This window comes from Vigna unguiculata, chromosome 7 (assembly GCF_037176805.1).
Source record: "Vigna unguiculata cultivar grain cowpea cultivar isolate G323 ecotype 2 chromosome 7, ASM3717680v1, whole genome shotgun sequence".
NCBI lineage: Eukaryota > Viridiplantae > Streptophyta > Magnoliopsida > Fabales > Fabaceae > Vigna > Vigna unguiculata.
The window spans coordinates 25125968-25141485 of record NC_140798.1 but is presented as its reverse complement, the minus strand read 5'-3'; the positions used below and the strand labels follow the sequence as shown (position 1 = coordinate 25141485).

Sequence of the window (15518 nt, the reverse complement as noted above, 5' to 3'; positions counted from 1 at the left end):
GATTAGTGTACATGTTATATATTATTCATCTTTATTGCTTTAGCAAAAAGTAACCGATTCTTTATAAAAGAGCATTCTATAAATGAACTTTTAGTCTTGTTTTAAATATAATTTTAAATTTTTAATGTATTTAGAGCTAAGTAATTTAAGGTAGATTTCAAAGAGGACTTGACTAAACAATCTCTCTTTACACAAAATTTACCTGACGGCTAGATCATGAAATTCTGTTATTCATATAATATTTTTACAATTTTCATTCGAACAACTATAATTTTTTTTTTCATAAAAATATTATACAAATACATTTTTTTATATAAATTGAACAATAAGTGGTTAGTTTGTGATATGTTTTATTTTATCTAAAGAAAGTTTCACTTGACTCATAAAAAGCTAGCCCATGATTACACTAAGGATACCCAATATTTAAAGGGCCCATGATTACACTAGATTTCATATATTTTAACACTTGGTTCGCATACCGTGAAGGTCTGAAAACATAGGAAAGTTAGACACTGGTGAGTGATGTGGCAAAGTTTGTCGCTGTTATTTTGAATTTGTTGATGGAGATTATAAGATTGTAAATACTAGAATAGAAATGGTTGTGATTACAAGGAAGTTGGTGTGGATTGATTCATGTTGCATGAAAAGAGCGTTGCATGCCAAATTGGTTTACATAACCCAAATTAAAACATCTTTGTTTGTGAAGTGATCTAAATTTGGTGGGTGAGGTAACTAACGGTTGAGAATGTTCAATTGAGAGCATGGATCCATCATCTCTCAACATTATTGAGTTGGCAGAAACAGCAGGGCTTCATGCATTTGCATGTATAATGTAAGGCCACCTTTCCTCTTGCCTCTCCACCCCCTCCCCTCCACCAAAGGTGCCAATCAAGGAGGAGGATCGGTACATGCCGGAGAAGAATATCAACGTTTTAGTCGCAGCCATGAACAGCATCGATGAATGTTGCAATGATGAAAATGGGAAAATCACTGTTGGGGTGCCCTTACTTTACCATTTCATGGAGAACAATAAGAACGAGTCATGTCTCAAGGAAGACCTCCAAGAATATCATGATTGCGAAGACGATGAGGATGACGATGACGATGATGATCTCGAAGGCTCAACTTATGGAGATGGGAACCAAAGCCCAGCTGAGCTTAAACTCAAGATAAAGAAATCGTTGCTTGAATTACGTTGCAAGGTTGAAAACGCGATTCTTGGGAACTTTTTGTTAGGGGAACCCAACAAGGACCTTGAACCAGAAGATGTAGCAGTGATGAGGGAACAGCTTAGAGAGATTTCTATCTGGGGTGTCCCTTTGTTGCCCAGCAAGGCTCATGAAGGCACCGATGTTGTTTTGAGGAAATTCTTGAAGGCCAAAGATTACAAGGTGAATGAGGCCTTTGACATGCTACAGAAGACCCTCATATGGCGACGTGAAAACAACATTGATGGGATCACCGACGAAGATTTAGGTCCTGAATCTGCAAATGCAGGATTTTTGTGCAGTAGGGATAGGGAGGGACGTCCTGTGTGTTACCAAGTTTGTGGGGTTTTCAAAGACAGACGCGTCTACAAGAAGACCTTTGGATCACACAACAGATGTGACAGGTATTTGAGGTGGAAAATTCAACTCATCGAAAAGGCCGTCAAGAAGCTAAACTTTAGAGACGGAGGGGTGGACTCCATAATTCAGGTTTTTGATTTGAAGAACACACCCATGCAAGGAACCAAGGAACTCAACTCACTCAGCAAAAAAGCTCTCATTTTGTTTCAGAATTATTATCCTGAGATCATTCACAAACATGTAAGTCCATATATTATGCAGAAGAAGTGGAGTGATTTTTGTTTGGCTCATTTTATTTTTCATTTGATTTGCAGGTCATAATATATGCTCCATTTTGGTTCTACACGTCGCAAGTGCTATTCTCAAGATTCATAAACCAGAGAAATAAAAAGAAGTTCATCTTAGCTAGGCCACAGAAGGTCACGCAGACCCTTCACAAGTGAGTGTGCCTAACAATTTCTCTTAAAATCTTATTCAACCACATTTTTTTAACATAGTGTTGTGAAGGTTCATAGCCCCAGAACATCTTCCATGTGAGTACGGTGGTCTCAGGAGGAACAACGATGAAGATTTCTCGCCTGCTGATAAGGCTACAGAGATCAAAATAAAAGGAAACACTGTTTCAAAAGTTGAATTTCCAGTGGCAGAGGTATGAAACTTTTGACACATTTGTTTGTTTGGATTTGAATGCACATGGACGTAAAAGTGTGATTAATAATGTGTGTGATTGACTGTGATTTTTAGCTTGGAGTGACAATAATGTGGGATGTAACTGTGGTGGGATGGGATGTGTGCTACAAGGAAGAGTTCATTCCAGATGATGAAGGGTCGTACACTGTGTTACTGCAAAACCAAAACGTAGAGGGTAGCAGCACTAGAAACTCCTTTTACATCAGTGAACCTGGGAAGATAGTGATAACAGTTGAAAACGGGACCTACAAGAAGAGAAAAATGTTCTATAGATCTAAAGCCAGAACCACAGTTCCCATGTTCATCTTGTTATAGCAGTAAATCGCCTCACTTGAAATGAAGACGTTGTACATTCACACTGTTGCCAACGTGATATTGCTCGCAGAATAGACCCTTTTACCCATTGCTACAGATTCAAAGCTTCTAGTTCATGGCTACTAGAATTTGATTCTTTACGCATCTACATCTTTCTATTAACACTTCCAACTCAAACCCATTATTTTTAATGGAATAGAAGTTTTTCCAGTTATAGATAGTTGCATTATTAAAGCAATTTTAATCCGGTAAATGAAAAAAAAAATGTTATATGAGCTAAATTAAGTAAATTTAGTAAAATAACACTGGTTTTATTTTTATTTTTAAATTATATTAATTATTTTTAAAATGAATTCAACCATAACCTCTATCAAGGTAAACTTATTTTAACTACGTTATAAGTAGAATGACTAAAAGTTGGTCCACTTTAATTTAGATCATTTTAGAACTATTCATACTACTAGTTGTCGATTTCAATCAAATTAAAAGACTAATTTGTCTATATATATATATATATATATATATATATATATATATATATATATTTATATTTACATTTATATGATTAGCTAATCCAAAATTTACATAATTTAAAATTGATGTATAAAGCATGAAATAGAATGAATGGTAAATTAAAAAGGATTTGTATTGTAATACGATAAAAGGATGAGAATAAAATAATTAAACACTACAATAAAATTTCTTATTAACAGTCCATTTTATTGATCAAAATTGTTAGTCACTATAGTGACCAATTTATATATCAATTTATAAAACAAAAAGTTATTGGTTACTAAAGTAGTCACTATTATGAATAAAAAATTATAATTGGTCTCTAAATTAGGTTTTAAAATTTAGTTATCAAGGTTTTAGCTCCCAAAAGAAATTGGTCACTAAATATTAGTTACCAAAGTTTTTGCTACCAAAGGAATTAGTTTCTAAATCAGTCTCTAATTAATTAGTGAACAATTTAACAATCAATTATAAATTTTTATTCATAACGGTGACTATTTTTGTAAGCAATAATTTTTTATTTTATAAATTTTTATCTAAATTGGTCACTATAATAATTAACAATTTTTTGTCACTAAAATTAGTTGGTAATAAGAAATTTGTGGTGGTGAAAAAAAGTATATTGATTCACCACTTTATTTACAATTAAATTCTTCATTAGTTATCTCATGATTATCATTTACTCAATTTTTAAACAAAATCAAATTAATCAAACAAACATCAATCAATTACTTAAGTTTCTCACATGCCTCTACGTTACACTTGTCATTTGTTTTTTTCTACATCTTGAATTAAGTAAACAAAATATTGTTATAATTGAGCAAGTTAACAAGAATTTCAATTAAAGGACAAGATTAAATTGTCAACAAGAGTTCAAAAATAATCCCAAGATAAAAAATTATAGTTCAAGAAAAACAAACGATATAAGCACACCTTCTTATTGAAAATGAAGGAAAAACTTGAATTACACAGAACCTCATAAATTCACTATGAAATCACAAGGGAATCAATCCAAAAAGGTTTAATCTTTCATGTGGAAGACAAAAAGAAATATAAAAGGGAAAATAAAAAAAAAAACATAATTTGGAGTGTAGAGTGTGATATGTTGTTTAACGATGTGTCTTTGAATGGAAATGACCTCTCTTTATGTAGCCCTTTGAATATAATCTATGTGGCTCTAAATAATTAACATTTGATTCTACACAATTTGCATTATCAAACATATATTCATCTTTTTTTTCATAAGACGTGTTATATGAAAATTTTGATATAATCTTCAAAATGTTCTTGCTTCTTTTATGCTCAAGGAAACAAATCAAACAATATTTGGAACTACGATTATAAACTATATATTGTTGTACAATTATAGACGTAATGTAACCTTACTTTTTTTTAGGGATGGCAAAACGGGGGCAAAATAGGTCAGTCCAACCCGTTTTGGCACGGGTCGCTCGTGGCCCCCAAAAATGGGCCAGGCCGAGCTGGCCTGCCCATGGCCCGCCAAAAATGGTTTGAGCTAGGCTGGCTCGCCATTAGCAAATGGGTTGGATATTGCAACCCGTCCCGCCTCAGGGCGGGCTGGTAGGCCGGTGAGCTAGCTTGCCACTTTTTTTTTTAATTTTTTTAATTTTTTTAATTTTTTTTTAAATTTTTTTTATATATAAATTTATTATATAATATAAAAAATTATTATTTTTTAATTATTTTTAATTTTAAACATAAAAAAATAATAATAAAAGAAACTGGTTGGTGGGCTAGGGCAGGCTAGGCGGGCTGAGCTATAGCAGGTTGGCAGGTTGGAAACTTCAACCCGACCCGCCCTTTTCTTGGTAGGCTGGTGGGCCGGTCCGACAGACCTAACCCACTTTGACATCTCTACTTTTTCTTTAAGTGCATAAGACATATGTTAGAACGTTCATGGAACATGTATGTATTCAAACATATAAGTCAGTTATTATCAAAATTTAAAATATAGAAGATCCATAATACTATCTAGTAAAAATACTAGATTAGACTATTGGTGAAACTCGTCTAACGTTATCAAGACTTAAAAACTAATTTTCACTTTAGTTGAAACTAAGCTAACCTCATTGGACCAATTTCAATTAAAATAAAAGATTTAGTCTTGATTAGAATTAAGAAAGTTAAGATTAAATGTTTAAAAAATGAATAACGTTTGATCATCATAAACTTGTCATCTAGTTAGACTTATATATGAGAATTCTAATAATAAAAATGAAACAAAAAGTTGATGATGTATATAATGACAAAAAGTTAGATGTATATAATGACAAAAATGAACTTAACCACGTTATGTTAAACAAATAAAAATTATTAAATAAGAAAAGAATTATTTGAAGAAAATTTTCTTATTAATATTTAACATATTTTTGTTCATTTTAAAATTAGTAATTTGTATTCTCATGGTTTACAATTTCGATATTTTATGCACTATAAGAAAATCCTCAATTGAAAACCAATTTTTGAAACCAAAAAAGTAATTAGTTATTATAGTGACCAATTTAGATACCAATTTACAAAATTAAAATTTATTGGTTAATAAAATAATCACTATTATAAATAAAAAATTATAATTGGTCATTAATTAATTAAAGACCAATTTAGAAATTAAATAATTTTAGTAGCCAAAACCTAGGTAGCTAATTTTTAGTTAGTAATTTTTTTGGTAGTCAAAATCATGGTAACTAATTTTAAAAATCAATTTAGTAACTAATTATAATATTTTATTTATAATAGTGATTATTTTAATAATCAATAATTTTTAATTTTGTTAATTAATATTTAAATTGATTATTATTTAGAAGTTTTTTTATAAGGGTCGCTGATCATTCTTAGTAACCACCTATAGAATTTTCATTATTTGATTGTCTTGAATAATAGGAGTATATTGATATAAAATAAGAGTTATTAAAGAAAAGTAAGAATAGCTAGACCTTTTTTTTAATGAACATAGTTATATCAAGGATAAAGATAGTTTAACTTATATTTTTTGACTCACTTTTAACAACTCTCTCATTCACATTAGATTATCTATTTTAATTCTTTTAAGAGATGTGATGTGATGATCTAATGGTGATGGTGATTGAAGTGGTGAGTTAAAAGTGAGTAAAAAAAAGTGAGTTAAAGTATCATTGTCCTTATATTAAATATTTTTGTTTTTATTTTTTTTAAGGACAATAAGTTGATATAAAGTAAAAGTTATTAGAGAAAAATAAGAATGTCTAGATCTTTTACTTCATGAATATAGTTATGTTAAATATTAAAATGTGTTTTCTGCGACCACATACAAAAGATTAAAATAATTCAAGTGAGTAACAACTTACGTAAGACGAAAGTTGCAATAAATAATGCACAACCAGAAGGGTTTCCGACGAACCTCTGAACAACACAACCGCTTAACCGTGGCACACAAGGAAGCCTTCTACGACGACGACTGCTTCGGAAACCACGAAGGACGAACCCAAAACTTCTTCTGTGAATCGCTTCCTGCGAACTGCTACCGTTTCGTGCAAACCGCTTCGCTTCACAAATTTGATTTTTGTCAAAATTTCTTTCAGTGGAAACCGCTACGCTACTGCTGGTGTTGTCTTCTTTTCACAGGCGCACGCGTCCCTTGATTCTGTACACTCCAACACTCGATCATAGTGTCACATCGGACACATTATAATAATTTAAAAATAAAAAATAAAAAGCCACATCACAATGACACGTAGGCAAGTTAAAAAGAGGATAAAATTGATGGTTAAACTATCATTTTCTATATCATTAAGCCTTTTGTGTTCAATATTTATTACATGTGAAAAGTGATTGAAATAGAAACAACCATTTAAATTAATCATTGGTACACGTGTGTAATTTTATTTACTATTTTTTAACTTTTTAATAATTTATATTGAAAATATTGGATTAGTGTTGAGACTGTTGTTGTGACGTTATTTTATTTATTTTTTTTATAATTCTGTGTTTATAGAAAGTTATATAGACACAGCATCCTGTTCTACAATTATAAAAAAATTTGTAAGCAATAATAACCTATACGGGAACAACAATGTCTCAGCAGGAGCGGATAGACTTGAGAAGTGAAGACAAAGGAAGCATACAAATTCAATTTGATTCTGTGTGCCAAGCTGGAAGCTAGGTGAGCCCACAATCTTATGAGGTGTTACAAATTTGGAAGCCATAGCCATGCAAGGTGAAGAATGTCACCAACTCAGTAACTCACCTTCACTTACGTGTCTCTCTCTCACTCTCTTCTCTGCACTATAAATCACAACCCCTGTGTTCTACATTTCACCAACCCCTTCAACACTTCCTTTACTTCAACATGGCTAAGCCCTTCACGCTTTCTGTTCTTTGTCTTTGCGTGCTGCTCTCGGCGAGTGCATGCTTTGGTAGTAGCTCCAGCACCAACAGGTTCAACAGGTGCCAACTCAACAGCCTCAACGCGCTGAAACCCGACCACCGCGTTGAGACCGACGGTGGTTTGATCGAGACCTGGAGCTCTAAACACCCTGAGCTGCAATGTGCTGGCGTCACTGTTACCAGACGCATCTTGTACCGCAATGGCCTCCAGATGCCATCTTACTCACCTTATTCCCAGATGATCATCGCTATCCAAGGTAATTAATTCACATTCATCGCTTCTGATTGTTCTTATCTATGCTTATCTCATTGCACATTATAGCTAAAGTCGTTAACTTGTTTGTGTGGGGGTTACAGGAAAGGGAGCACTTGGGCTTGCATTATCGGGATGTGCTGAGACGTATGAGGAGCCGGCGAAGGAATCTAGTTCGAGTTCGCAGAAGCCATCGGACAGCCACCAGAAGATTCGTCAGTTCAGTCAAGGTCACGTACTCTTGATTCCCCGGGGTGTTCCTTACTGGATCTTCAACACTGGCGATGAAGCTCTTGCTACTGTCACTCTTCTTGACACCTCCAGTGAAGACAACCAGCTTGATCAAAGTCCCAGAGTATGCGATCTTTAACTTCATTTTTCTTTCTTTCTTTCTTTCACAAATTGCATGAGTAAAATATGTTCCTGTATATATGTAGGAGTTTTACCTTGCCGGTAACCCGGATATAGAGCACCCAGAGGCAATGAAAGAACATCAGCAGCAGCAGATGGAGGAAGAAGGTGGCAACGTGCTCAATGGCTTCGGCAAACGCTTTTTAGCACGAGCCCTCAACATCGACGAAGACATAGCAAAGAAGCTTATCTCTCCAGACGATGAAATGAAGCAGATAGTGAAACTAGAGGAAGGCCTCAGCGTGATCAGCCCCAAGTGGCAAGGACAAGATGATGATGAAGATGAAGATGACGACGATGAAGATCAAGATGAAGATGAAGATGAGTCTCGCCCTTCACGGCGACCAAGCCATGGAAAGCGTGTACATAAAAAGGAGGAAAAAGAGGTTGAACCTTATCCTCACGGAAAACATGTCCACAAAGAGGAGGAAAAGGAGGTTGAACCTCTCCCTCCCCGGAGGCATGTACGCAAAGAAGAGGAAAAGGAAGTTGAACCACTCCCTCCACGACGATCAAGACATCACCAGCATCACCATGATGAGGACGAAGATGAAGAAGACAAGCCTCGCGCTCGCCGCACACGAGGACCAACCCCAAGCCCCAGAGGAGAAGGACACAGAGGCGTGGAAGAGGACGATGAATCAGATGAGTCAGTGCGACACAAGACCCGCCACGAGAAGAGTTGGAAAGAACACAGACCAGCAGAAGAAGATGTAGAAAGAGGAGAAGCACACGAAGAATGGGAGACAAGAGAGCGCCATGGATCAAATGGGCTTGAGGAAACAATCTGCTCCTCCAAGCTTCAACACAACATTGCTCGCCCTACAGGCGCTGACTTCTATAACCCTAAAGCCGGTCGCATCAAAAACCTCAACAGCCAAAGTTTCCCAGCTCTCAAAAAATTCGGACTTAGTGCCCAGTATGTTGTCCTCTACAAGGTACGTATATAACTGTTTGATTAAAACATATGAGTAATGTGTTGTTGGTTAGTAATGAAATTTCTCTCGTTACGCATTATATCGATGCAGAATGGAATCTACTCTCCGCATTGGAATATGGATGCAAACAGTGTGGTATACGTGATCCGAGGGCAAGGGCATGTTAGAGTGGTGAACAACGAAGGGATTGTGGTGTTCGACGATGAACTAAGGGCGGGACAGTTGCTTGTGGTGCCACAGAACTTTATGGTGGCGGAAGAAGCTGGAGATGAAGGATTTGAGTACGTTGTGTTCAAGACAAACGACAACGCCGTCACCAGCTACCTGAAGGAGACGTTCAGGGCATTCCCTGCTGAGCTTCTTTCCAATATTTACAAGCTAAAACAGAGTCAAGTCCATGACCTCAAGTTCAATGGAAACTGGGGTCCTTTGGTCAACCCTGATCCGTCTCAGGATCAATCATCTTGAGCAACAAGCATATGCATGATGGTATATGGCATCTATGGCCATTTTATGAAGTAATAATAAATTTTGCACGTCAAATTAGTAATAATAGTAATAAATAAATAAATAAAATAATGGCCTATGTACCATCCGAGCAAGGCTTTGTTAATATCTGAGTGGTTCTGTACACTGCTGAGACATTATGTATCTCTGAATCGTCTTTATTAATTTCAAGAGTTTTGTCTTTATTCTCTCGTGTTCTTTTTCTCTTTCTGGACAAGTTTCGATTGTGTTTATGTAGGAGTTTACAATCGCTAATTTAATACTCTAATCGAAAGAAATGGAGATATTTGTGTCTATGGAAAGGCTTGGGTTGAGTATAAATGGAATATAATTAAAACCTTTGCCAATGTTTTAAACATTCTGGTGTTTTATCATATATTTGAATAAAATTCATCTGCTAATTAAGGCAATAAGGCCAGCATAATTAACCAAATTATCTTTCAGTTTAATATAAACATATATAAATGTTTTAATTTTGAATGTTTTTTAATTTAATTTAGTAAATTCATGGAATGCGTGGAAGACCAACTAATTTACAACATAAGACGGTTTTTCCTTCTAATTTTCTTTTATTGTTATGGGTGGTTAAAAAAGAAAATTCATGATCATAACTTATAATAATAAAAGATTCAATTTTATTAATAAAATATATCGAGACTAACATTTATAAATAAGTAATAAATATCTATCGTTAAAATGTCTATTTATTTATTTTACCTATATAATTATTCATATTTAAAAATTAAGAAATTACAAAAAAGTAATTAATACGATAAAGTCAACTCATTCAAAATAAAATCATGGAACAAATATTTAAGATAAAATCAATTTAATAAGAAAACAATTTAAAATATTAATAATTGTAAAAATTTAGTAATTCTATAATATCTCTAATTAAATGATACATAATTAAAATTAAATCTATTATAAAATTTGATAAAAATACTTGGTAAGAGTTTGACAGCACAACCTTGTCACACCTTCCTGTGCCTTTGAAGCGTCTTCCTTCCCCAAATTGCGATCCATTCCTATGCATTTCTAATTCTCCCAATCCGCCAATATAACCAGTAATTTCCGAATCTCCCAAATCTCCAACGATTCCATATCCCTAATTTCGTTGTTGACTGTGATATCCCACCAAAGCATTGCTGTCAGTGTTTTCTTTTTGTCTCTTGAAATTAATGGGTTAAAGATGGGGTGATTTTGTGTTTCCCACATTTGGCTTTGACCTTATAGTTGGTGGTGCAGAAGCAGAGCAAACCTTAAAAAGATCCATTAGTGTTATCGTTCTAAGAATGAATTAGATACTTATCTGCTTATGGTTTAGTCTCATCCTAATAGACGCTTAGACTACTTGGAATTATTGTTTGTCGATGATCAATGGGATATGAATTGATTTTATTTAAACTACTCTTGAAATATTTTGGGTAATTTCTGGTATTAGGAGATTATAGTTGTTTTATTCAAACCGTTGTTATTTGTGTTATTTGAGTGTTAACAGAAAAATACTTCATCCTTTGTTCTTATATCGTTGATCCAGTTTCATATAGGAGTGGCAAAATGGGTCAGTTCGACCCGTTTTGCCCGTTGAAAACGGATCGGGATGAGCCAGCTCGTTAGGAGAAAAAAGGCCAGCCCGTATACCTGTGATTTGAAAAAAAAATGGCAATACATGTGATTCAAAATAGAACAGAAATGCATGCATTGAAGAGTAGTTTCACAAATAAAGCTCCTAACAAAGTAATCTGAACTAACTAATTTGACTGTCCAAGGAAATTACAAATTTTCCCTTAAAAGAAACAAAATAAAATCTAAAACAATGCTGAAATAGTGTTGCATGTATTATGTTCTGCTGCAACTCTTTTGGAACAATTGCAATCAACCTTCTCATTCAAAATTCACATTCCAGTAATCTGATTCCAACCCAACAAATCTGAACTCAATCCAACTTCTGTTAAAAAAAGGCAATTCAATAAGTGAGGATGCTTTATAATGAAAAGAAAATTCAATAAATTAGAAACAAATACCAATTGTCATTCTGTATCACTTCCAGGATCATTAGAGGCAGCACTGGAACAAGTCTCCTCTATTTTTTCTATCTTTGTCATTGTCTTCATAATCTTTAAACAAAATAAAGTAAACAAAAAATTACGATATAAAAAATTGTGTATAAGAAATAAAAAGGAACTGAAGACATCTATAATAAACAATTTACTATCACAAAAACCATGCTTCCAACTGGAAGTACAAATAATTGCCTCCACACTTGTTGACAACAAACAATTTCTATACTTATTAAGAATCCTAGAACCAATGATAAATGCTGATTCAGATGCGACAATAGTAATCAGGATGCTTAGCAAGTCCCTAGCCATCAAAGCAAGGTCTGGAAAACGTTCATTGTTACTCTTCCACCATTCAAGAACATCTATAGCTACTGAAAAATGAATATCCAATGTTGGCTCATCTAAATATGTATCAAGTTGATTCTTTCCCGTTTTAGCCACTAGTTGAAGTTTACGTTGTTGTAATTCCTAACACGATAAACAAAATAAAAGAATATTAATATGAACAATAATTATTATAAAATTAGAAGAAAGTAAATAACTTACATCAAATAGGTTTGGCTTCGTAGAAGATGAGAATAACGCATCACTCAGGGAACACTTTTGAGCATTTGAAGTTGAAGTCTTTGAAGAATATTGAGAGAATAAAATGTACAATTTGTCCTTTATCTTCTCCACCTTTTGTTCCCAACAAAGAGGGTCAACCTTTTCAAAGCCGAAACCCAATGTAACTAATTTCATCCTTGGGTCTAAAATTGCCCCAAATGCAAGAACAATACTGTATTCATCCCAATATTTGTCAAATTTCACCATCATCTTTTCAGCCATATTTCTTATAACTTCGTCTCCATCTTGCACACTCTCCATTAAAAGGCATTGAATTTTCCAAACTTGAAAAAAATACAAGTTGGATGTAGGATAACTCGAGCTAGACATCAAATTTGTAATTTCATAAAATGGGGACAAGAAAACAGTGATCTTTTATGCTCTTTTCCATGCCTCCTCAGATGGATAATACTTGTAATTCTCATCAACTAAGCGTAAATTTTCAAAAACCCGTTGGTATTTAACAGCACTTTGAAGCATAAAAAAGGTTGAGTTCCACCTTGTAGGAACATCTAGACACAATCCATTTGATGAATCAATGTTCCCTATTTGTTGAAGGCATTCTTTAAATTAATCATTCTCGCTTCAGAACCTCTAACATACTTTATGCTCTGTCTCATTTGATCAAGAGCATCACCAAGTACCTTCAACCCTTCTTGTACAATCAAATTTAAAATATGAGCAGAACAACGCACATGAAAGAACTCTCCACTACAAACCAATGAATTATTTAAAACCAACTGATTTTTAAAATTTTTCACCAATACATCATTGCCAGAAGCATTATCCAAGGTGATAGAAAATATTCGCTTTTCAATTTCCCAATTTCCCAATCATGCAAACATGCATTTATCTTCTTAGACAACTCAAATCCAGTGTGAGGTGGAGGGAAATGGAAAAAGTTAAGAATTTTGGTCCTCAACTTCCAATTTGAATCAACATAATGTGCTGTTAAACTTATATAACCTTCAGTAGTGCAAGATGTCCATAGATCAGAGGTTAAACAAATCCTACTTGTAATGTTATGCAACTCACCCTTTAACTTGATCTTTTCTCTGTCAAATATTCTCAATATGTCCTTCTTAATAGTATTCCTAGAAACAAGAGTTGCTTCAGGATTCAAATAACTTATCCAAGTCCTAAGTTCAGGGTACTCAACAAATTTGAATGGTAAACCATGCCGAATAATTAAATTAGCACACAATTCACGAGACACCATTTGGTCTATTTTTTTGGCTTTCAATTTTCCTTGCATGTCCACCATCATTTGACCCACATCATCAAATCTACATTTGGTACACTTTTCAATATGACGCTTTAAATGGGAAGTCCCATATCTTGCACCCCCAATTATATATTTTTGGTTACACCCATTACACTTTGCCCTTTCTTTTCCATCCTCACAAACCCCAATCTTAGTAAAGAATTTCCAAACATCAGAGGATGATAACTTCTTCTTTTTCTTATTAGTTTCACCAGTTTTGTTATCCTCAGTCACACTATTGGTTACAGTATTTGGTTTTTCATGGATATAGGTTTGCTAACTGAATCATCCATTATTTTTATGAGGTTCCTATCACACAAAACCCAAACTGAAAAACTGAAGATGACATATACAATATAACACAACACAACACAACAATAGTAAGCATTACAATACGCACTGCCATAATCGAAAATTGTCCAAACCAAACTGATACAGTAATGCACTAAACAAATACCAATAGCAGAAATAAAGACCAATACGCAATGCCACCAACTCTCAATATTTTCCCATCTGAGCCTAAGCACGCAGGGCCGCCACCACCCAATTCCAAGGTACCAAACATATAACAATGGCAGAATTGAGAAATCGAAAAATATATAGCAGAAACAGAGACCAATCAGATTCAGCACAAACAATAATTCAATGTAATTGGCAGTAGCAGAAGAACACAACAATTAGGGCAGGAAGGGGAGTAGAAAATTCAAAATCACCATGGCAGTAGCAGAACCAGAAATTAGGGCACAAAGTGGAATCAAAAATTGAAAATCGGGAACGAACTTGCGTCGCCGTCAATCGTGATGATCGTTGCTCGCGTTGGTCGTTGTTCCACCGTCGGAGATTAGATGCGAAGTGGGAGAGATTGTTGTTCGCGTTGATCGTTGCTCGCGTCGGAGATTAGATGCGAAGTGGGTCACTGTATACTGTCGCCGTCTTCCTCCATGGCTCACGCCGTCGTCGTCGCCAGACTCCTGTGCGTAGTGGTCCAGTGGTGCGAGGTGGACCGGTGGTGCGTGCGTGGTGGTGTGCGTCTGGCTGAAGGAGAAAATGATTTGGGGCAAAAGAAAAGAAACTCTACGAAAGAAAATAAAACTTTTATCTCAAGGGCCAACCTTTCATCACACACGGGTCAGCCTTTCATCACACACAAGCCAGCCTTTCATTAATTTTTTTTCATACACGCGTTACGGGCCAGCCTGCGGCTAGCCCGTCATGCAGCCTGACCTATTGACGGGCCAAATTGGCCAGGTTAGAACGGGCCACGAGTTAAAAATTCTGACCCAACCCGTTCCTTTAATAACGGGCTGACGGGCTGGCCCGTTGGGCTCAGCCCGTATTGCCACCCCTAGTTTCATATAGATGCTTGGGAAGTTAGCATTATTTGTTGATAAGCCAACTTTTAATGGTTGCTTCCTTTTTCCCAATTTTTGGTTTGTATGGTGGAAGCTGCAAAATGCTTCAAAACTGTCTTGGTGGTATCTTTTCAGATTTCAACAAATCATAATGTCATATTAGAAGAATTTTGTTGTGGAATAGCTCACAAATTCACAATTCACAAAGAATAGTCTACCACACATATAACTTAAATAGAGCACAAACCAAGTGCTGGAAACAAAAGAAGAAGGTACACAAGAGAAAACAAGAAGAACAAGTACAAACAAGATTGATTTGGTTCAATCGAAGTGTCTATGGATTTTAATCCATGTCCATGGAAAAAAAAATACTATCATAAAGATTAAAACTTAAGAAGTTCCTCTCCATAATAAACTCTTGCACAAGACAAGAAAGATAACCTAATACAAAGGTTATGAGGTCCTATTTATAGTGCAATTTTGTTATAAATTGGCCAAACATGAGACACACCTACACTCTGATCTTAAGACACGTGAATAATTCTCTTAATACTGAACTGGTTAATCGCTAGACGATACCCAATAGGACGAAACACACAAATCATACATGCTTCAATAAACTATACAAGACTAGTCTTCTCATCTTCATGTA

The 15518-nt window shown here is 34.8% G+C and overlaps 2 protein-coding genes across 2 annotated transcripts; both read left to right on the top strand.

Annotated features, from left to right (window-relative positions):
- Positions 1-708: 708 nt before the first annotated feature.
- On the top strand, positions 709-2787 carry LOC114190943 (patellin-4-like). Its single transcript, XM_028080033.2, has 4 exons — positions 709-1808; positions 1883-2007; positions 2076-2217; positions 2313-2787. The coding sequence occupies exons 1-4, from the start codon at positions 909-911 to the stop codon at positions 2571-2573; spliced, it is 1428 nt and encodes a 475-aa protein (XP_027935834.1). The 5' UTR covers positions 709-908; the 3' UTR covers positions 2574-2787.
- A 4604-nt stretch (positions 2788-7391) lies between these two features.
- On the top strand, positions 7392-9763 carry LOC114191854 (glycinin G4-like). The gene is made up of 4 exons (XM_028081287.2): positions 7392-7726; positions 7827-8077; positions 8160-9071; positions 9162-9763. Exons 1-4 carry the CDS (start codon positions 7432-7434, stop codon positions 9537-9539), a joined length of 1836 nt encoding a protein of 611 aa, XP_027937088.1. The 5' UTR covers positions 7392-7431; the 3' UTR covers positions 9540-9763.
- Positions 9764-15518: the final 5755 nt, after the last annotated feature.